This window comes from Megalobrama amblycephala, linkage group LG24 (genome assembly GCF_018812025.1).
Source record: "Megalobrama amblycephala isolate DHTTF-2021 linkage group LG24, ASM1881202v1, whole genome shotgun sequence".
Taxonomy (NCBI): Eukaryota; Metazoa; Chordata; class Actinopteri; order Cypriniformes; family Xenocyprididae; genus Megalobrama; species Megalobrama amblycephala.
In genome coordinates, this window is record NC_063067.1 from 14,073,428 (window position 1) to 14,095,904 (window position 22,477).

Consider the following 22,477-nt stretch of genomic DNA (forward strand, 5'->3'; position numbering starts at 1 on the left):
CGCGTCCTTCAGGTCGATCGCTGCAAACCAATCTCGGGGACGGATGCATTCGAAAATGCGTTTCTGCGTGAGCATTTTGAACGGTAGCTTGTGGAGGCTCCGATTCAAAAGACGCAGGTCCAAGATCGGTCGTAACCCGCCGCTTTTCTTGGGTACAATGAAGTAGGGACTGTAGAACCCTGACCTCATATCGGCTGGAGGGACCGGCTCGATCGCGTCCTTCGCCAGTAGGACTGCGATCTCCGCACGCAGGACAGGGGCATCGGCAGCTTTCACTGTAGTGAAGAGGATGCCCCTGAACTTGGGGGGGCGCCGGGCGAACTGAATCGCATAGCCGAGCCTGATGGTCCGAAGGAGCCAGCGAGACGGACTGGGGAGCGCTAGCCAGGCTCCCAGAGACCGAGCAAGCGGCACCAAGGGGACCACCGGCGTACCCGCCGCGGGGCAGCGAGGTGGAACGCAGGGACGCGGCCCGGGGGGCTCTCTGTATGAGGCGGCCCGAAGCGGGGTCACAGTGTGCTGTGCAACACTTACCTGCTTCCACAGGTGGACAGAGGGAGCAGTCGAGGTTTTGTCTGCCTGCTGCTCGCTGCTGTCCGCTGGCGACAGAAGAGGTGGATGAGAGTGGTGAGGTTCTTGCCCTCCCACTGCCCTCCGAGCCCTCTTCGGACCCGGAGATAGAGGAAACTGCTCTTTTATTGAAAATTTGGGTACCGCTGGTCGTTGGGCCAGCGGCGGAACAAAAAGGGGAAACAAAAGATTCTCCACCCGGCCCTCCTCCGGGGGAAGGAGCGGTGCGGTCACCACCTCCTGAAGAGCAGTCCCATCCATCTCCGGGTCGCCCGTCCTAGGGCCGCTTGGACTTGGCCTTGCCACCCTTCTTTTTAGGGGGTGGCGGGACGGGCTGGGCACCCCGCCCGCGACCGGCTCCACGACGCCGCTTGGATGGAGGCTGCTGCTGCGGCGTGGGAGCGGGGGCGGCCGCAGGGGGGCGCCCTCGGCGACGGGCAGACTGAGGTGCCGCCGGCGGTGGGGGTGCAGCAGCTGACCGCCTCGGCAGGATGTGACTAATGGCCTCAGACTGCTTTTGTACAGCCGAGAACTGTTGGGCAAAGTTCTCGACCGCGTCGCCGAAGAGGCCGGTCTGGGACACGGGGGAATTAAGAAACCTGACCTTGTCGGTATCCCTCATGTCCGCGAGACACAGCCAGAGATGGCGTTCCTGGACCACCATGGTGGACATCGCACGACCCACTGACCGCGCCGTAACCTTCGTCGCACGAAGCGCGAGGTCCGTCGCGGTACGAAGTTCTTGTAGAACTTGCGGATCATGACCACCCTCGTGTAGGTCCTTCAGTGCCTTGGCCTGATGGACCTGCAACAACGCCATAGCGTGTAAGGCAGAAGCGGCTTCCCCACAGGCCTGATAAGCCTTGCCGGTAAGATCCGACGAGTGCTTACAGGCCCGGGAAGGGAGAGACGGCTCCCCCCGCCAGGTGGAGTTAGGGCACAGTTGCATAGCAACGGCCCGTTCCACAGGGGGTATGCGCGCATAACCCTTCGCCGCTCCGCCATCAAGGGTGGTGAGGGAGGAGGACCCACCGACACGGTTTCGGGCAGTAAAAGGTGCCGTCCATGTGCCAGTGAGTTCTTCATGCACCTCCGGGAAGAAAGGCACTGGGGTGGGGGACTGAGAACCAGCCCTTGCCACCCCGAGAAACCAATCGTCCAACCGCGAGGGCTCGGGACACGGTGGAGGATTCCACACGAGCCCGACCCTGTTGGCGGCCCGGGAAAGCATAGCCATCATTTCCGGGTCTGAATCGGGCACAGATGTCACTCCCGAAGGAGGCAGCTGCGCCGAATCGTCATCCCCGAAAGTATCAGGCTCACCCTCCGATGCAGCGATCGACATCTGGTCGTCATGGGGAGCTCCGAAGGATACGGATGGTACACACCTCTGGGGTGGTCCACCGCGTTCCCCCGGCAGCTCTACTGGCTGCGGAGTGCACGAGGGATGAGGGTTCCTAGGGGGTTGGTTCCCCGAAGGAAGCGCGCTCACCATGATCCTCAAGTCACCAGTCCCAGCGCCCGAAGCAACCCTCTGAGGAGGATTGGAACGAGGCGCCGGGACTGGGACTCCACCCCTTTGCAGGAAGTGGAGTCTCGACCGCAACTCCGTGACGGTCATCATCCCACAATGGGTGCATGACTCGTCCACAAACGCCGCCTCAGCGTGCCTTAAGCCCAAGCACGTGATACAGCGCTGGTGACCATCCCGAGGCGCCAGGTAACGACCGCATCCAGAAACACACAAGTAGAACGACATCTTTAAAAAGACGCGAACTACTCGTGTAAGCTCTTTCAGGAACTGCTCTTTCAAGTGCCGAAGCACGCAGGGGAAAGCCGCTGCAGCACAGACAGGGAAATGTGCAGCCTGTCGTGTGCACTCTCTTTGGAGATGCCGCTCTTACCAGCCGTGAAAACAGCTTTTCAGCGCTCTTTAAAGCGCACCGTACCAGCCGTAAGAACGGCTTTCACAGCTGACACACAGCTTTCTTTGCTCAGTGGGCAAAAAAAGAAAATAAACAAAAGGAGAGAATCGGCCCCGCTGCTGTGCTGTTCCACCTGCACCAGACGAGAGAGCAGTAGAGAGAGCTGGCTCGTTCCTTTCACACTCGCTCGTAGATACTACCATGTGTAGTTCGGCTCCGAAGCGAAAAGCTGAAGATGCAACGCACCTGCTGCTCATTATATACCCGCGCTGCGAGGCGAGCAGCTGATGCATATGATTGCATGCCAATGTGCATTGGCTCGTTTAGTTACACTCGAAGTAGATTGGCCTCTCTAGCGAGATTCCTATTCGTCGGTCATCCGACGTACGTCGAAGTGACCGACTGAATGGGAACTGTGAACTGACAGCTTGGGTTCATTTCCTGTGTCTTATATTTGTTTTTTGTTTGTTTTTTTGTCATCTGTCTTTCTTTGAGAAACTCTTAAGATCTGGTTGTGCAGCTTAAGTGTAAAGCCCTAGTTTATAGGTATAAGAATCTAAATCAGGAATGTGCCTTGTGTAATTTCTACAGCATAAATGCATAAAACAGAATTGCAATCTGTTTGTTTGAGTGGCGTATCATTGGCTCAACCAATGGCATGAGATGTGGCCAGGGACATCATGCACTGGTGGATGACAAAAGGGGGAAAAAAATTGTAGGGTTTTTGTTGTTGTTGCTGCTGTTATTGATGAAATGTATAAGATGTGTTAAACTAGCGGTAAAGTTTTTGTGTAGCGCGTAAGGTGCCGCGTAATAAATCCCGACCTAATAAAGAATATCATACAAGCAAGAATGCTAATATTCAGACCAGCACAGAACAGCATGATTGCACGTACGTTATTGCTTTTATTCAACAATTCAATAAATATTGTTTTGAACAGCCATAGTACATTTAGGTTTTTACTCGTACACTAGGGTATGCGTAGCATACTACACACTGTACACGCGCAGCAGGATTTTTCTAAACGCACATTTTTTTGTATTACTTAGTTTGTCCGCAAGGTGGCAATGCTGGCCTGGCTTGAAAGAAATGGAACAACAACAAACTACTTGAGATTTCAACAACTGAAAACTGACAAAAGTCAAAACTGAAGCATACTTAGTGGCTTGACACACTGACAGTCTGTCTGGTATGCACTAGTCTCACATAGCCAGACCTTCAGACTGACGGCAGAAGATCTGGACTCCATAGCAGCTTTCGTTGGCCAAGGACCGCCCAAGAGGACATCTGACCGACACATTTTGTTTTGTTCAGCGTCACGTTTAGAGGCGTGGAAATGTAAAGTCAGTGTCCCTGACCAGTGTGCAACCAATACATACGTTTAGTTGATCCTGATAAGCGCTCATTCCCGTGAGGGGGTTTGGCATCACGACAACATTGATTCCAGACGGACTGCTAAAGGTGCAGTAAGCTATTTCTGTTGAAAGTGTATTGGACTGAGCACCACACTTGTAGCCAGTCAGCAGTAGGGGGCGTATACACTCATGATGGGGGACGAGAGAATGTGAGCAAGAGGGAGATTTGAAGAAAGACTGTAGAAAGAGAGATGGCTGAGAGACATTACAAAAAAAGAAAAGGTCAGAGGAATATTACTGGAAAAGGGTTAAGATCAGGCAAGAGCCTTAGGACCCGCGTTAATATTAGAAAAGCTTTCCGGCGCTGGAGAGGCCCAAACGAGAAGGCCTGAAAGCAGATGCTGAGGTTCCGTTGTTTCTTCTCCATAGGTGAGTAACTTTGGATTTGTTTGGGTTGATTTCAAATATCAACAGTGTTTCTCAGAAATCGCTTACTGTACCTTTAAAATTGACACACATGTGCTTCCTGGATATCCTGTAGAATGTAACCAATCAGATGACGACTTTGAAACTCCAGAAGTGTTTCCCATTTTGTGCCATATGTATCAGACGTTCAGCCAATGGTTATGCGCAAACACAGTGATACAAACAGTGAAATGTCCCAGTGCTGTTCCACTGGAGTCCCAGTTATTTGCAATTCTGTTTGTTCCCACTAAGAAATTGCACATTGCACCTTTAAGTACTAAGATACAATCATTTCTGTAGCTATCTAAAACAAATGACACAAACAGATTCAAAATTTTGCAGCAACCTGATCTTGAGCTGTCTGTGCATTATAAGGCATGTTCAGAACAGGTACTACAGTGTTTCAGGTCTTTTCTATCACACATGTACTGAAAGATTTCTTTGCTCCCACTCTCCTCTTTCTCAACCCTCTCTCTGTCCTCACTTCTCCCACTCTGTTTTCTCTCTGTACCTCGTCCCCTCTGCTCCCGTTTAGATGCGGGTGGTGAAAGCGTTCCGTAGCTCCCTTTATGACGGAATCGAGAAACCCGCGTCCAGGAATTCCATCCACAACTTCATGGCGCACCCCGAGTTTCTCATCAATGACTACATCCACAACATCCCGCTGATCGACGACACAGACATTGACGACGAATCGGAGTGGTCGAGGCACAACCATCACCTGCATCCGGCCTTCCGAAAGCCCCCTCCCCCTCCGGTCCAGCAACCGCAGCGTTCCCGTCCCCCGCCCCGTCCCTACCGCCAGTACAGCCTCCCCACCACGCCTAACCGCAACAACAATGCCATTGACAGCAGCGTCTACCGCCTGAACCTCCCCACAAGCCCTGATGGGCACTGGACACCCCCCTCTCGACAGCTGTACCCCCTCCTCGCTCTGGAGACCTCCCTATAACTGACCATGCTCCAGAGACCCTAAAAACTCTTGAGGATGCAGACTTGTGCGGGTCATGCTGGTTGGGGAGGCTCCTACGGACACATTATAGGTGGTTGACCCCCAACACTAAGACAGGGTCATCCCATTACAACCATCCGCTCACTACCACCATCCACCGAAAGCACTATCACTCCTCATGTCTCAACAACAGCCCCACAGACACCTCTCCTCTCACCGTGTGGAGAGGAGGCAAGTCTGCTGCGTGTCTGTGGTTCCTTTGGACGGACCTGAGAAGGTGAGGAATCCAGACCCGATGGATTTTAGTGGTTCTTTAGTGCTGGTGACTATTGACTTCTCGGAATGCAAAGGAGTATGTTCCCTACGGGTGGAGTAGGGGTCCATTCACTTTACTTTTTATCGGTGTTACTAAACTCAATATTATTATCATGTTTGACTTCTTAATATCGCCACCGCCATCATGAGTGCTCGGATTATCATTGCGATATCACAGAATATGACTTTTATTACTCTGAGTAATTCTTTATGGATAAGCTTTAAAACATTTTATTTATTTATTTATTTATTTATTTATTTATTTATTTATTGTGATCACCAACATTTATTTTTCATTTTTCACTTTGTCTATTTCTCTCTCTCTATGTGTCTGTGTGTGATGTGTCTGTCCTATAAGCATAAAAAAACAAGAAAAAAGAAGTACTAACAAAGCAAAATATTAATTTGAAGCTTAGACTAATTCAATTATAATGCGTCTGCTGATAACAAAAAGAAGACAAATATGTCGCCGCACCATTTTAACAATAATTGTTTTACAGCATTTTATGTTAAAAAAAAATCTGTTGTTTGAGGGCAATTTGTAGCTTTACTCTAAGTGAGGGTAAGCATTTTTTTTTTTTTTAAACACAATCATGCTCATGATATTTTAAACATTTACACAACATGTTTATGTTTAAAATATGCTACAGGGTAGAGGATTTGGGCAATCCCATCACAGCGATTCAATGGACGTGGATGGGATTTTGGTGGTTTTCCATCTCGGCAATGGCAATCAGCCTTACGGCAAAATGGCCTTGTTAATATGTCTTACCTTGTTCAAAAGTAGCTGAAATTTAAAGATTTAAGGATTTCAGTGGGTTTGCCCAGACTCGACATTTAATGGTGTCTTCGATTTTTTTTTTCCACATTAAATCCATGTTGTGCAGATGACACCAACAAATGCATCAACCCTTTAAACATGTTCAAATAATTCTATCCGTTCATGCATACCTGCTGGCCCTTTAAATACATTCGCACTCACAATTGCTTTCCTCATGCGTGTGAAATATCAGATTCTGTATATATCTGCAGACTGTGGTCACCAGGGTAGGGGAATCCATCTTACACTGCCACACCATAGTTAAAAAATTATCAAAGATACTAAAACAATGGACAATCCGTGAGGGTACCATTACTTTTGCACAATATCAAAGTTCACTGAGCAAACGTTCACCGTGGACTTTTGATAGACACACCATTCTGCTTTTGGTCCATTTCAGAACAACATCTTTGCACAGAACAATAATCCCTATGACGATTCTCCACGTCAGTGTGTTTGATTCAGTTATATTCCATTGACGTGCCACTGATCAGCCGTACCATCCGGGGTTACCTCTTTTTTCACCCCATTATCGTCTGGAATGGTACAGTTACGATCGTACTGCTACAGTCAATGCATTGCAACGTAATACAATCATTTTGGGGAAGGAGACCGGCACTTATGCAACAGACTGCCCTGCCCACAGCTCTGTGAAATACGCTTCACGACATGTACATATGGATCTCGAAAAAAACCTTTATCTGTATAGAATACTTTTCTAGATTGTCCAGTTCAGAGAAACTGGCGAATATCGAAAGCAGACAATGCAAGCATGAGCGTCACTAGATCATGTCATTGCATTGGTCTGTTGCGTCTTTGCGGAGCATGTTGATATCATAGCGCTCGCTCTTCACTGTCATTGTTTGACTTCACTTTCGTCTGTCGATGCTTCACTGTGGCTCTTAAGCGGTTGGTGGACACACGTTTCTCCTCCCAGCGCATCTGTGCTGTCATTAATGTGCTATTGTCCATGCTGATGTTCTCCTCCTGATACTCTGCCCTGTTTGTGGTGTGGAGCCGGGAGGTGGAGCAGTGTCACACTGCCAATCTGACTACTTGTTAAATGCCAATAGACACGCTGCTTAAAATGGGTTGACTCGTTCTGCGAACAGAAGAACATTTTGTTGTTGGATCTTTAAACGGAAACCCATTCTTATAGGAATATTCAGGGTTCAGTCCATTCTTTTCTTTAAAAAAATGTGAGGCACTTACAATGGAAGTGAATCCGTACACAAATCTTTTCTGTGTAAAATTAAATCCAATTTTACAATACCATAGACCATAAACCCCAAAACGATGGTAAAATGATTATTTAAACGGCTCAAATAATACACATTTTAACAGAAGAATTAATGTAAGTGCATTTTTTATGATTAGAAGCATCACATTTCTCAAATTGGCCTCATTTAAAAGTTATTTTAAAGTAGTAAACACGAGTATGTCACAAATGCTTAACTTGTATTGAACCCGGAATATGCCTTAAAGCAAAACTGTGTTATATCTGCATGAACGTGTCCGCCTTTCGCTGAGTTCGATCGGGCTCAGACAGTTTCAGTGGAGTCTCTAGTGTCGAGAGCGCTGGCAGGTCTCACAGATTGAACCCATTTAAAGGCCTAGACACAGTCAGCAGGCCAAAGTGGTGGTCAGGGAGGACAGGTCGGTGAACCTGCTAAACCATTATAAAGAAACATTTCCTAACCTTATCTTATCCTCAGCAAAGCTTAGCTACCAAAATAGGCCTCAAGCTATGCTCGTCTATGAATAATTTTTAAATCTAACTATATCTAAGACGTATACCCCAATCATTGAACTCTCCAGACAGTGATGATATATATTACAGTGGCATATGTATGGTATCCCTCCTCTCCACCACAACAGACAGACACTTTATTGAGACTCCTGATAGAGTGACAAATATATATACGCATATATATATATATATATTTAAAAAAAAAACAAAAAAAAAAACAGATAATCCAAAAATCCATTGTCTGCCTTCATTTTGTTCCATTCTGTTGTAGAAAAATCACGCAAGGTAAGGTGAAAAAAAATGTAATGTGAAAAAGAGTAAATAATATACTATATTTAATATAAAAGTTATAAATTATTGTACAACTGCACCATCACTGTACATTTTTGCCAAAATGTGCACATGTGCATCTTTTGTTTACGATTTAAGCACATTTTTTTTGTTTGTTTTACTCTATTGTCTCTTCCTCTTTCTTTCTCCTTTTGCTTTTTTGTAAAGAATTAAAATTGAACAGCTTGTACATTATTATGATTATTATGACTATTATTATGATTATTATTGTCTTTTTCCATCAGTGCACTTTTAGCTGATGGAAAAAACAGTTGCACATTCTCCTGAACATACACTTACTGCTCTACAATGGAAAAAAGACAAAAAAGAGAAAAAAAAAAAATTAAACTATTAAATATATTAATAATTACCTGCCTGTTATTTAAGCGAAAAAAGTATCTATCTATGATGAAAGAACACAGCTGTATACTGTAGACTAAACTATGGAAATCTAAGAATTTAATGGGAAAATAAGTCAACACTTTTTGTCTGTATAAAAAATCAAATCAAAGTATTCTACAATAATAACTTTGACCAGTGTCTGTGGTTGTGTTTCATTGTGTGCCTGTGATTATTTCTTCAGCCTGATGACATTGTACAAGACTGCCAGTTCACCTTTTCCCTTAAAGAAAATCTTTATTGGAAAGATATATATTGGTTTAGGATAAATAGATGGGAAACAAGGTCTCCAACACTTTTGCATCTGGTAACATATGATCGCACATTCATATTCCGAGCACAGGTCCAGTACCAGTGTCCAGTTGGTGGCAAAGGGAGCATTGATTACAGCAATTATTTTGAAGTAGAAGAACCACTGTTATCCCCTGTCTCACTTGCGTCAAAAAGTCTGGTTCTCATTGCATGTTATTTTGGCCAGGAAATGTCCACTTGGACAGGAAGAGAACATTTGGCTTGCATGTAAATTGACTAAGTAACTTTTTATGTGCCGTTTAGAGGCAGGGTTATCTAAAATAGATGATACCAATGGGAGACAAAGTGTAAAGTAATTGCCTTGCGGTCTTTGATGGAGCTTAATTACTAAAGAATATGTAATATTTACTACTGTATTTAATGGCATAGAAGGTGGAGTTGGGATATTGGGCATTCATATCATAAAGGTCATGATACCTGGAGAGAAAAAGATCTAAATTATCTGGCCAAAATAAAGACAAGGAATCTGAGTGAACAAGACGTGGGCTTCAATGACATTTGTTGAATTAAAAACCAGGGGCCAGTTGCATAAACTTAGTCACTATATTAAGACTGTGACTTAAGAACTAGTTTGACCAACTTGCAGTTAACCAAGGGGTAATCAATGTTATTTTTCCAATTCACATTACACTAATCTACCTTTTTATTTAACAGACTTCAAAGAAATTAGGACTACTCTTCAAGAAAAACATTAGTGTCTTAACTTTTAAGACTAGTCTAAGTGGTTTATGCAACCGGCTCCAGTAATGAAATAAGAAGAGGAATGTGACTTCTGACTCCTTCTGAAGTAACCATGTGAACCCGCTGAACGAATCAGAACGACTCTTTTTAGATTCAAAACATTTGAGTCACTGGGTGAGTCACGCCCACTACTACTGCCAAAACAACACAGAACATGCTGAGAAGAGCTAAGGGAAATCAGTTTGTTATATTTTCAGTGTAGAAATTATTAATTTATCACGCTTTTTTTGTATTATTACTTCTTGAATGCGTCTTGTAAATAATCCTACCAAGCGCTCTTGAAAGTTCCAATGGAGGAGAACCGAGCTCTCAGTGAATCAGAAAAGGTAGAGGTATAGAGCTTTTTCTTGATATTTTTTAAACAAACTGAAAGATTTTCATTTTCAAAACATTTCAGTTACTCATAGAAGAATAAAGAATGGATGCCAGTTATGTCATATGATAAATATATATATACACACCATTTTTTTTATTTTTTTTTTATTCTGTTTTATCCGTTTTATCTGTTTTATTTGCAGGTTTGTTAATTAACCAGCCTAGTTTATTATTAAATGTTGTAAAAATATTAAAGTGCATTTGACATGTAAAAAGAGGAATTACACCAGTACTGTTTTGGAACACTATAAATAGCATTTTAGGGAGTGACCATATATTCACTGCTCTCACAGAACCTGTAGGTTTGAAAGAACTGGAGAACACCCTTCATCACCACCCTAAACTTAAACTGCTATGCTGACACACTACAGGCTTGCCTTGGAAATGTTGTCATTCCCATGCAAACAAAGTTATCTAATCTATATTCAAAGTATATCTCTTATCTATGGAGTAATCTACACAAACATTTAAAAACAAAGTAAGATAAGAAAATCCACATAGCCTATGAACAATATGAGGATCTTTGTCATTCTAAATGATGTTCTTGGAAAATATAAAAGTAGAACATGCATGCAATATGCTGCTTTTTTTTACAATGCATACAATACACTTAAATGTATAATATGTTTGAATATCGTAAAAATTAAAAGTACTATCATTCCCTGAACAGTCGAGACTTTAGCTCAATATTCTGGATGTGCACATATAAAACATGGCATTTGTGGGCAGATTATTATTATCTTAAAAATAAAACTATGTTTTCTTATGTAGGCATGCTACTGATATGTGACAGTATTTGATGCTAAATTGACCATAGTACTCAAGCATGTCTACTTTATTAACTATGATTATATTAAAGGGTTAGTTCACCCAAAAATGAAAATTCTGTCATTTATTACTCACCCTCATGTCGTTCCACACCTGTAAGACCTTCGTTCATCTTCGGAACACAAACTAAGATATTTTTCATTAAATCTGATGGCTCAGTGAGGTCTCTATTGTCTTTTGCAAAGTCATGTGATTTCAGTAAATGAGGCTTCGTTACATACATAAGTGTTTCGAAACGTTCCGAAATTTCAATAGTTCACATGATTTTGGCAGTTTGATACATGCTCCAAACCACTGATTTGAAACAAAAGATTCGTAAAGCTTCAAAGCTTCATGAAGCAGTGTTTTGAAATCGCCCATCACTACATATTGTTGAATAAAGTCATTATTTAGTTTTTTTTTTGGCACACAAAAAGTATTCTCGGCACTTCATAACATTAAGGTTGAACCACTGTAGTCACATGAACTGTTTTAAATATGTCTTTAGTAGCTTTCTGGGCATTGAAAGTGTTAATTGTCTTGCTGTGTGTGTATATATATATATATATATATATATATATATATATATATATATATATATATATATATATATATATATACAGTGGGTACGGAAAGTATTCAGACACCCTTAAATTTTTCACTCTTTGTTATATTGTAGCCATTTCCTAAAATCATTTAAGTTCATTTTTTTCCCTCATTAATGTACACACAGCACCCCATATTGACAGAAAAACACAGAATTGTTGACATTTTTGCAGATTTATTAAAAAAGAAAAACTGAAATATCACATGGTCCTAAGTATTCAGACCCTTTGCTGTGACACTCATTTATTTAACTCAGGTGCTGTCCATTTCTTCTGATCATCCTTGAGATGGTTCTACACCTTCATTTGAGTCCAGCTGTGTTTGATTATACTGATTGGACTTGATTAGGAAAGCCACACACCTGTCTATATAAGACCTTACAGCTCACAGTGCATGTCAGGTCAAATAAGAATCATGAGGTCAAAGGAACTGCCTGAAGAGCTCAGAGACAGAATTGTGGCAAGACACAGAGCACAGTGGCCTCCATAATCCTTAAATGGAAGACGTTTGGGACGACCAGAACCCTTCCTAGAGCTGGCCGTCCGACCAAACTGAGCTATCGGGGGAGAAGAGCCTTGGTGAGAGAGGTAAAGAAGAACCCAAAGATCACTGTGGCTGAACTCCAGAGATGCAGTCAGGAGATGGGAGAAAGCTATAGAAAGTCAACCATCACTGCAGCCCTCCACCAGTCGGGGCTTTATGGCAGAGTGCCCCGACGGAAGCCTCTCCTCAGTGCAAGACACATGAAAGCCCGCATGGAGTTTGCCAAGATGGTGAGAAATAAGATTCTCTGGTCTGATGAGACCAAGATAGAACTTTTTGGCCTTAATTCTAAGCGGTATGTGTGGAGAAAACCAGGCACTGCTCATCACCTGTCCAATACAGTCCCAACAGGTGTTTTTCAGCTGCAGGGACAGGACGACTGTTTGCAATCGAGGGAAAGATGAATGCGGCCAAGTACAGGGATATCATGGACGAAAACCTTCTCCAGAGTGCTCAGGACCTCAGACTGGGCCGAAGGTTTACCTTCCAACAAGACAATGACCCTAAGCACACAGCTAAAATAACGAAGGAGTGGCTTCACAACAACTCCGTGACTGTTCTTGAATGGCCCAGCCAGAGCCGTGACTTAAACCCAATTGAGCATCTCTGGAGAGACCTAAAAATGGCTGTCCACCAACGTTTACCATCCAACCTGACAGAACTGGAGAGGATCTGCAAGGAGGAATGGCAGAGGATCCCCAAATCCAGGTGTGAAAAACTTGTTGCATCTTTCCCAAAAAGACTCATGGCTGTATTAGATCAAAAGGGTGCTTCTACTAAATACTGAGCAAAGGGTCTGAATACTTAGGACCATGTGATATTTCAGTTTTTCTTTTTTAATAAATCTGCAAAAATGTCAACAATTCTGTGTTTTTCTGTCAATAATGGGTGCTGTGTGTACATTAATGAGGGAAAAAATGAACTTAAATGATTTTAGCAAATGGCTGCAATATAACAAAGAGTGAAAAATTTAAGGGGGTCTGAATACTTTCCGTACCCACTGTATATGGAGGCCTCACTGAGCCATCGGATTTGAACATCTTGAACACTGAACATCTTAATTTGTGTTCCGAAGATGAACGAAGGTCTTACTGGTGTGGTGAGTAATAAATGTCAGAATTTTCATTTTTTGGGTGAACTAACCCTTTAAATACATATTGTTCATCTGTTTTCCTCACTATACTTACAGTAGTCCTGTAATGACACTTTTTGGCTTGGTGAAATTTGTGCAGATTTCGGAAAATCCACCTGCAGTCTCATTCTGAACATCCCTGCTTTATGTTAGTTATACCACTCTACCAGCTAATTCTGTTTCACCTAGTAAGAATACAATATGGGTATTGCCATTTGTTTCTTTCTTCTGCCGCCACCTTTAGAAAAACCTTTGTTAAAGGGGTCATAAGACGTGTTCATTTGGAGGGAATATAGAATATGTTTCATGGATACAGTTTTTTATTAACTCCCTGTCAGGCTCTTGCCACAGGGAACGGAGAGCGTCGTTTCAACATGAATCATTACGCTACTAAGAAGAGTGCAGCGCAGAGCATGTTGGATGTGGCTCTTCTGATGGCCAACTCCTCTCAGCTGAAGACAGTGCTGCATTCAGGACCTCAGCACCGCTTCTACGCCCCTCTTATTGCGCTCATATCACTGTCCATCTCACTGCAGGTCATTGTTGGCCTCCTACTCATCTTCATTGGTTAGTTTATGTCTGTTTGAAAGCATTCTGATCTTCTTTCATTGGCGACACTGATGTTTTCTCTTGTTTCCTTCAGTGAAGTATGACCTGAATGATGTTAAGAAACAGCCGAGGCTGAACACAATGAATGATGCAGCAACTATTTTTGTGTTCTTTACTGTTCTTATCAACGTCTTCATCACAGCGTTGGGATTTGAGACTGGAGGGTGAGCAGAGTAACAGCAAAGTCTCAGTGAATAGATTCTTGTTTCATTCTTGTTTTTCCAAACGTATGTCCATAATTTAGTTCAGTTAATTGAGGAAATGTCAGAGTAAGAAATCTGGACATGTGGACATATGCCTTCTTTATTCTCACATCAGAATAACGCTCAGACTGTACTGACTTTACATCTCATCCTCTTGTTTCAGCGGCAGTGTAATATTTGAGACTGCACTCCCTCGGACCAGCTCTGTAAACATCACTGATGATGTATAAGCACACAAGGACTGTCATGTGATACCATTTAAAGCCTGCCTTTTGTTTCATCATCATGTATTTTATAAAATTTATCACAGGACACTGTACTCCATATAATATCTAAGCAAAATATGTGATGTTTTGTATGTTTAGGCAGAACATTTTAACAAACTAAGAAGTTATTTTCATGGTTTATGTGAAAGACAGCGTGGCATTAAGGATACATTTTTATGTAAGGAACAAAATAGAGATTATAGTCAAGTGTTTGTGAAAATTTGCTCTTTTTATTTTTCATGTTATTTATATCTTTCCATCTTTAAAGCATAAAACATTTGAAATTTGATTTTTTTTTTTCCCACATTTTTTTTATTTTTTTTTGTGTGTGTGGAAGGATTGATGCTAAATCAGTTTGCATATGATCTAAAATGAAGAATGTTAAAAAATTAATTAATTAATGCTTAAAATGAATTAGTTGCATTTTAAAATAGCATGTTTCAAAAACATGCAAAACAAGCACAATTGTGACCTTATGCTGAAATAAAGATTACAGATTTAATAATCACATAATGAGATTTTTGTTTTTCAAAAGGACAACTAAAGCAGCAAAAATGAAACATGCCTAAAATATGCAACAAATAATAAGATTTCTTAAATTGTTTGTTTTACTGACTCAGCATACCAAAATACTCCAATCCTCAATTATTATATTTGTCCTTTTTTTTTTTAAATAATATAATGCTAATTTTGTGTTCTGTATAATTAGCCTACTGTAGTTTTTGTTTAGTTGTAATATCGGTGTGACCGCTGGGCGTCGCTGTAACCGCAGGCGCTGAATGACACTGGCGCACAGCCAACAGACTCTCTGCAGGAATAACAACATGGCGGGCAATTCAAAAGAGCAGCAGCTGTCTCTGCGAGTATACAACACCCTTCAGGTAGTTTCGACATCTTCACAGACGCACCACACGTTTTAAGGAGACATTAAGTAATTTTCTGATGTTTCGCGAACTTAAAACTGGCTGTTTTGAGTCTAGTACTGTTAAGTGTCTAGTTAGCATCACGTCAACGCTAGTTTTGGGGCTAATAGTTTTTAGTTTCATTTTAGTTACATTTCCGTAATTTGTCAACTAAATAAAATTGTAATAACAGATATTTCAGGATATTATCTGATGTTTAGTAGACAACAGATTCACTTATGTAACGTTAACAGAGATAATGTAGTATTTGATATAATTGCTGCTGGTATAACGTTAGTCATAGTTTCTCCGATCATAATATATAAAGATGTTCTCTCTAATCCAGGGGTTTTCAATCCTCCAAATATGATCATCCTCCTGAGGGATCACCATTCTAAAATTGACAAGCCAAATATATAGTTTCTTGTATAGGTCACTGACCCAGTTAATACTGTGAAAATGAATATTATACCTAAATGTCTAAAATAATATTTGGAAAATATTTAGATTCTGTTAAGTTACATTATCATGTGTATTTTTTTTCTACTCATAGTGCTGTATTGTATTTATTTATTCACTTATTTATTGTAATATTATTTTTATTATTTATTTATTACGTTTTTTACACTGTTTTTCTCTAAACTTTTTCATGAACGCCCTAGAACTCCCTTTGTGGCCCCAGTTATAAAACCTCTGATTTAATGTGTCACCTCCAGTCTAAATGTGAGAAACCAAACACCAACAAGAAACTGGATACACAGTAGTGTTATTGTAAATCTGCTTTTTGTATTTAGACTATTTTAGATGTTGAAGTGTTAATGTTGTGTTCAGAGTCTGGGCTGTCCTCTGGTGGATGGGCTGTACCTGAGGGAGGCCGACAGCGTGCAGGAGCTCCTCTGCTCTCCTTCCTTACACAGGACTGATATACTCAAGTGGATTTGCACCAGGTCTGATGCCTGATTGACTATTAAACATGATGCTAATGATGCCATGTATGTTCTTTATAAATGTATATACTAAAATGCCCTGCTATGTTTGTGTTTATTTTTACAAAGCATTTGTCCATCCCTAAGGGAGAAGCTTTCCAAAATCAAAGCAGCTCAAAATGGGGATTTAATCCAGGGTAAGTCCAACAAATGCTCAGTTTCTTACTGTTTTATTTTCTTAAGCTCATTGTTTTGTTATTGTTGTGCTTTCTCTCTCACAGAACTCACACGGTTTGGAAATGAAATGATGTTATGTAAAGCTAATGACCAGGATTTAATCAAGGTATGGAGTTATATGATGTTGAGCTTTATATTTTATGTAAGAAGCAGAATAGAGGTTACCCAGAGATGTTTTTGAAAATGTGCTCTTTTATCGTCTCTTGATTATTGCACCTATGTAACAACAATGCTGAAAATTTCATTGAAGTAAAAAATTTTTTTTTTTTTGCCCAAAAATAATTTACTTTATAATCATTAAATAATGATTTACTTGTAACACTTTACAATAAGGTTCCTTTGTTAACATTATTTAAAGGTGCCCTAGAATTAAATATTGAATTTATATTGGCATAGTTGAATAACAAGAGTTCAGTACATGGAAAAGACATACATTGAGTTTCAAACTCCATTGCTTCCTCCTCCTTATATAAATCTCATTTGTTTAAAAGACCTCCGAAGAACAGGCGAATCTCAACATAACACCGACTGTTACATAACAGTCGGGATCATTAATATGTACGCCCCCAATATTTGCATATGCCAGCCCATGTTCAAGGCATTAGACAAGGGCAGAACGTCTGGATGTGCACAGCTGAATCATCAGACTAGGTAAGCAAGCAAGAACAATAGCGAAAAATGGCAGATGAAGCAATAATAGCTGACATGATCCATGATAACATGATATTTTTAGTGATATTTGTGAATTGTCTTTCTAAATGTTTCGTTAGCATGTTGTTAATGTACTGTTAAATGTGGTTAAAGTTACCATCGTTTATTACTGTATTCACGGAGACAAGAGAGCCGTCACTATTTTAATTTTTAAACACTTGCAGTCTGTATAATGCATAAACACAACTTCATTCTTTATAAATCTCTCCAACAGTGTGTAATGTTAGCTTTAGCCACGCAGCATAGCCTCAAACTCATTCAGAATCAAATGTAATACATCCAAATAAATACTTTACTCACATGATCCGATGTATGCATGCAGCATGCATGACGAACATCTTGTAAAGATCCATTTTGAGGGTTATATTAGCTGTGTAATTTGTGTTTATGCTATTCAAGGCAAGCGCGAGCTCCGGGGGAGGGGGAGCGCGGAAATTAAAGGGGCAGCAACCTATATATCGGTGCATAGTTAATGATGCCCCAAAATAGGCAGTTAAAAAAATGAATAAAAAAAAATCTATGGGGTATTTTGAGCTGAAACTTCACAAACACATTCAGGAGACACCTTAGACTTATATTACATCTTTTAAAAAGAAGTTCTAGGGCACCTTTAATGTATTAACTAACATGAACTAACTATGAGCTATACATTTGTTACTGTATTTGTTAATGTTAGTTAATAAAAATAGAGCTCATTGTTTGTTCATGTTAATTCATAGTGCATTAACTAATGTTAACAAATACAACTCTTGATTAATAATGTATTAGTAAAGGTTGAAATTAACATTAACAAAGATTAATAAATGCTGTAGAAGTGCAGTTCATTATCAGTTCATGTTAACTAATGAAACTTATTGTAAATTGTTACCGATCTACTCAAGCGTATTCATACAGAAAATTTGTTTTCCAAACTTACATTTTGTTCCAGCAAAAATGTTTGTGATGGATTGTATCAAATTTTGTCAATAAATTTGAGCTGTTTAACACAAATGGTATAGCCATTCTTACTTATTCGTTTTAAATTCATAAACTAATGCAGGATTAATTCATCTGTTCTATATTTTCAGGGTCTAGCGCCACCATTACAGCAGCTGGTGTTTCTAGAGCAGCTTCTAGTGGTTATTCAAGCAGACTCCTCCATACACTCTGGGTATCTGACTTTTAGTGTTTTGTATCATTGATTTAACATCAACATTGAGTCAGGCCCTCCTAAGGCTGTAAAATAATATTATGTGGTCTTGTTTCTTTGGCCTACTTGTGTTTTGTTTTGATCGATATAGACAGAAGTCATCCTCTGGAGATGACAGTGTGAAGAACAATGATCTTCTTGGTGAGCTGATGTTTCAGGATAACTTATCTGACCTGGATATGCTCCTGAACCCAACCTGCAACCCGTGGTCTGCACATATTCGTGAACATCTGATACGCACGCAGTCGGCTCACAACAAAATGAACGGGAACCACAGTAAACCCAGTGATTTCATAAACAGGTCTGTGTGATTGTTGTGTGGTCATGTGCGTTTTTTTTTTTATCAAACCCGTTGTCTTTAAAGGGATAGTTCACCCAAAAATGAAAATTTGATGTTTATCTGCTTACCCCCAGCGCATCCAAGATGTAGGTGACTTCGTTTCTTCAGTAGAACACAAATGATGATTTTTAACTCCAACCGTTGCCGTTTGTCAGTCAAATAATGCGAGTGGATGGGAATTTCTACTATAAGAGTAAATAAAACTTGCATAGACAAGTCCAAATTAAACCCACGACACATTGATGTCCTAAGACACGAAGCGATCGGTTTGTGCGAGAAACTGAACAGTATTTATATCATTTTTTATCTCTAAAACACCAACTGCGTTCAGCACTCGTTAGTAAGGTCTGATCGCGCTCTGACAGCGGCAGTGATGTCTCGCTCTCATTGAAGTATATGTGCGAGACATCACTGCCGCTGTCAGAGCGCGATGCCGCAGGGTTTAATTTAGACTTGTCTATGCAATTTTTATTTACTCTTATAGTAGAAGTTCCCATCCACTCGCATTATTTGACTGACAGACTGCAACGGTTGGAGTTAAAAATCATCATTTGAGTTCTACTGAAGAAACAGTCACCTACATCTTGGATGCGCTGGGGGTAAGCAGATGAACATCAAATTTTCATTTTTGGGTGAACTATCCCTTTAACCCTTGTTATTTACTACTGTTGAAGGAGTGAACATTCCCGACATGGAAGTCATGGAGAAGAAAGCCTGTCAGAGGCCAAAGCATTGCTGCAGTCTACCCAGAGCACATTAGAGGAGCTCCGCAAAGAGGTGGGACCATCATGTGCTGCTTTTTACATCTGATATCATGAGTCGGGTTTGCATAATAGCTTGATCCTGATTCTTGATTCTGTTCCTCAGTGCGAGTTCCTGCAGGCAGATTCGTCAGGTTCTGCAGCTGTGCTGTCCCCCTGTATGCTGAAAGTAGCCATCTCGGACATGTCTCAGCTTATGACGGCCTTCGGACACATCTACAACACTGATTTTAAAGTCTACTGCCAGAGAACCCCTCCGCCCCTCAGTTCCAGCACTAGTGTGTTTCAGTCTGTACATCAGCTTCTGCACATCTGTAATACGGTAAAGCATTGTAAATCTTTTATCTGCAATAATTTAACAGAAATGTAATTTCTCTTTTTTGCAAGTATAAATTTGAATATAATTTAACAGGTTTTCTGATTAAACATGGTTTTAATAATATTTATAAAAAATTAGTTTAATCAAAATCATATTTCAATGCCGTTATCCTCAGTCCAGCAGAGAATAAAGATGCATGTGGAGCACCAAACGGTAGGGCTGAGACAATAAATCGACGCATCGTGAATTGAGAAATGATTCTGGATCGATTCGTAGATTTTCCAAATGCATCGCGATTCTCTCTCAAATAGATCCTTAAGGTGATGATACACGGGGCAACTTTTTGAGCAATGTTGCTGGGCAGTGTTGCCGTCAACGGGCAACCTGATGAGACACAGGGCAACTAATTAGGGCAACAGACAGTTGGCAGCAACTAATCAGAGAGGAGCAAATCTATTGCCAACTCAATAAATACTTTATTATAAACACTTGTTAGGCACTTTATTTCAACTTTTCAAATATTTTCTTCATTTTTATTAAAAATAAATGCCTTTCCGATCTGATTTGTGACAGGAAAAGGGAGAAGAGCGAGTTCAGCAATAGGCGGATTCGAACCCGTGTCGATCGCATCAAAAGCTATTCATGTGTCAAACGCCCTACAGCCTACGCTACTACAGCCGTTAAGCAGACCCCGTCTTTTTAGTATTTAACTGAAATCATTCAACGGCTTCATTACAGCATACACACATTACTTCGGACAGTTGTTGGTATTTTAAGCAATATATGAGGTAAATTCCATGTTTTGGGTTGACGCATGACAACTTACTAGCGTAAAAAGATAAAAGTTCACACTCCTTTTCTCCGCTCCACTGCCACTGAGGGGCCGCCATCTTGTTTGAATTTTTCTGAAATCTCCGAACCGGTCACGTGATCGCTACGTTGCCCGGCAACATTGCTCAAAAAGTTGCCCAGTGTATCATCACCTTAAGATTAGTTTTTAACAGCAGATGGCGCTCTAGGCTAGTTTTTAAGCGCACACTCAAACGCTCATGAAGAAGAGCACTTGTGCATTCGGCTGAGTCTGAGTTTTTATGCTTTTATGATGTGAGATTAATGTAAACAGCCCACTGCAAACACCCTTGTAATTCACTTCAAACTTTTCAAACTTTATGAATGATTATTTTTTAGAAGGTTCAAGTGATGTGTAAGGAATTAGAAAACAGCCATCTGCTGTTAAAAACTAAGTTCAGAATCGATTAGAGAGAGAATAGCGATACATTCAGAAAATATCAGGATCGATCCAGAATAATTTCTTAATTTGCGATGCATCGATTTATTGTCCCACCCCTACCAAACAGGATTTGGTGATTGGGAAAAAATATATTTCACTGCTTTTGCATTTCACCAAGAAACTCTGTTTGCTTGCAAAACTTTTGTGCTCGTTTGCACATCTTTTGTGATGGAAATAATATAAGGTGGGAGAAAAAACTATATTTCATTGCTTTTGTGAACAAACGCAAAGTTTCTTCGGAGAACACAATAGTTTTGCAAAAGAACGCAATTTCACTGGAAAAGAGCACTTTGTGACAGAACGTAAATGTTTTGCCAGTGAACACAATGTTTGTCAGGGAAACGCAGTACTTTTGCAAGAGACCGCAAATGTTTTGAGTGAAAACCAAGATTCTCAGGGAAATGACAGAAAGCACATGTTTTGTAAGTGACCGCAAAGTTTCTTGGAGAAATGCAATACTTTTCTGAGAGAACGCAAATGTTTAGTGCAAAAGCACTGAAATACTGTACAATTTTTTTTCTCCCGTTTTTTCCATCACCATGTCCCTTTAGTGACTTTGTAGGTGTATACTTTGCATATTCAAATACAAATACTTTGCATATTCTTCATTTACTCTTCAGGAGTTGGAAGCTCTTAAGCAGCTGTCTGACACCTCGTCATCTCTTACACAAACAGTACAACAGCTGCAGACAGACAGGCGGTACTGGTCTAAAGGAGAAAAGCACACGCTGCGTGAGTATTTTCTTGGATGCCTTGGATTTGAGCAAACCTGTGTACACAAACTTTCAAAAATGTTTTTTATTTTTTTATTTTAGCCAAACAGTTGGAGGAGCTGAAAAACAGATATGTGGCTTTTCTTTCCCTTCACCAATCATAACCTAAAGGACTCTCTCAGTGTCTAAACAGAAAACTATAGCATATTGCTTCAGTTTAAGTTTTAAGTGGTAAAAAGGGCCAAAAAAGGTGAATCAGTCCACTTATTTACATGGCCAGGACTGTGCCCTTTGCGTTTTACGACCACTATGCGATGCACTGTTGTACAGATTTATATTTCCTGAAGGCATTGATTAATAGACATCACACTAATGATGAAATTGTTCCATCTAATTATATATTCCTCTTTCCTTATAAACCCCCATGTTGGGTAGTGTTAGTGCTGTAATGCTATTAGTACATATTTTGACTCCCAAATAATGCAGATGCAGTAGGAAACAAAAGTGTATCTTTTTTGTGTGTTTGATCTGAAATGTCATGTTTTTTTTTTTTTAAATAAAGGTTCACATTACTACTTTTCAGTGTTTTTTTTTTTTTTTTTTTACTTAAAG

General features: G+C 40.7%; 3 protein-coding genes across 8 annotated transcripts in view; all 3 read left to right on the forward strand.

The window, feature by feature from the left end:
• Window positions 1–9,025, forward strand: part of atp2b3b (ATPase plasma membrane Ca2+ transporting 3b) — a 74,943-nt gene extending 65,918 nt beyond the window's left edge. For 3 of the 5 annotated variants that reach the window (XM_048179257.1, XM_048179253.1, XM_048179254.1), the window contains one exon: window positions 4,852–9,025. In XM_048179257.1, the coding sequence (XP_048035214.1) occupies window positions 4,852–5,268 (417 nt within the window). In that variant the 3' untranslated portion in view covers window positions 5,269–9,025. The remainder of the gene's footprint in view (window positions 1–4,851) is intronic. The other 2 variants (XM_048179255.1, XM_048179256.1) reach the window with 1 other exon arrangement.
• Window positions 9,026–9,157: 132 nt separating this feature from the next.
• Window positions 9,158–14,984, forward strand: LOC125260756 (ninjurin-2-like). 2 transcript variants are annotated; one of them, XM_048179263.1, is made up of 4 exons: window positions 9,158–10,267; window positions 13,737–13,965; window positions 14,042–14,171; window positions 14,374–14,984. In XM_048179263.1, the coding sequence occupies exons 1-4, from the start codon at window positions 10,226–10,228 to the stop codon at window positions 14,438–14,440; spliced, it is 468 nt and encodes a 155-aa protein (XP_048035220.1). In that variant the 5' UTR covers window positions 9,158–10,225; the 3' UTR covers window positions 14,441–14,984. The 2 variants fall into 2 exon arrangements, with proteins under 2 accessions (XP_048035220.1, XP_048035221.1); XM_048179264.1 differs by having other exon boundaries at window positions 9,158–10,261.
• A 215-nt stretch (window positions 14,985–15,199) lies between these two features.
• haus7 (HAUS augmin-like complex, subunit 7) lies at window positions 15,200–22,440 on the forward strand. Its single transcript, XM_048179258.1, has 10 exons — window positions 15,200–15,357; window positions 16,210–16,325; window positions 16,434–16,501; window positions 16,586–16,647; window positions 18,320–18,402; window positions 18,533–18,742; window positions 19,456–19,558; window positions 19,649–19,864; window positions 21,773–21,884; window positions 21,968–22,440. Exons 1-10 carry the CDS (start codon window positions 15,256–15,258, stop codon window positions 22,027–22,029), a joined length of 1,134 nt encoding a protein of 377 aa, XP_048035215.1. The 5' UTR covers window positions 15,200–15,255; the 3' UTR covers window positions 22,030–22,440.
• Window positions 22,441–22,477: the final 37 nt, after the last annotated feature.

Bases quoted from the DNA above. Each gene is read 5' to 3' on its own strand.
- LOC125260756 (XM_048179263.1), top strand. From the start codon at position 10,226: ATGGAGGAGAACCGAGCTCTCAGTGAATCAGAAAAGGTAGAG. The intron at 13,966-14,041 runs GTTAGTTTATGT...TGTTTCCTTCAG, and splicing joins CCTCCTACTCATCTTCATTG to TGAAGTATGACCTGAATGAT. The intron at 14,172-14,373 runs GTGAGCAGAGTA...CTCTTGTTTCAG, and splicing joins TTGGGATTTGAGACTGGAGG to CGGCAGTGTAATATTTGAGA.
- haus7 (XM_048179258.1), top strand. From the start codon at position 15,256: ATGACACTGGCGCACAGCCAACAGACTCTCTGCAGGAATAACAACATG. The intron at 16,326-16,433 runs GTCTGATGCCTG...ATTTTTACAAAG, and splicing joins CTCAAGTGGATTTGCACCAG to CATTTGTCCATCCCTAAGGG. The intron at 18,403-18,532 runs GTATCTGACTTT...TGATCGATATAG, and splicing joins GACTCCTCCATACACTCTGG to ACAGAAGTCATCCTCTGGAG.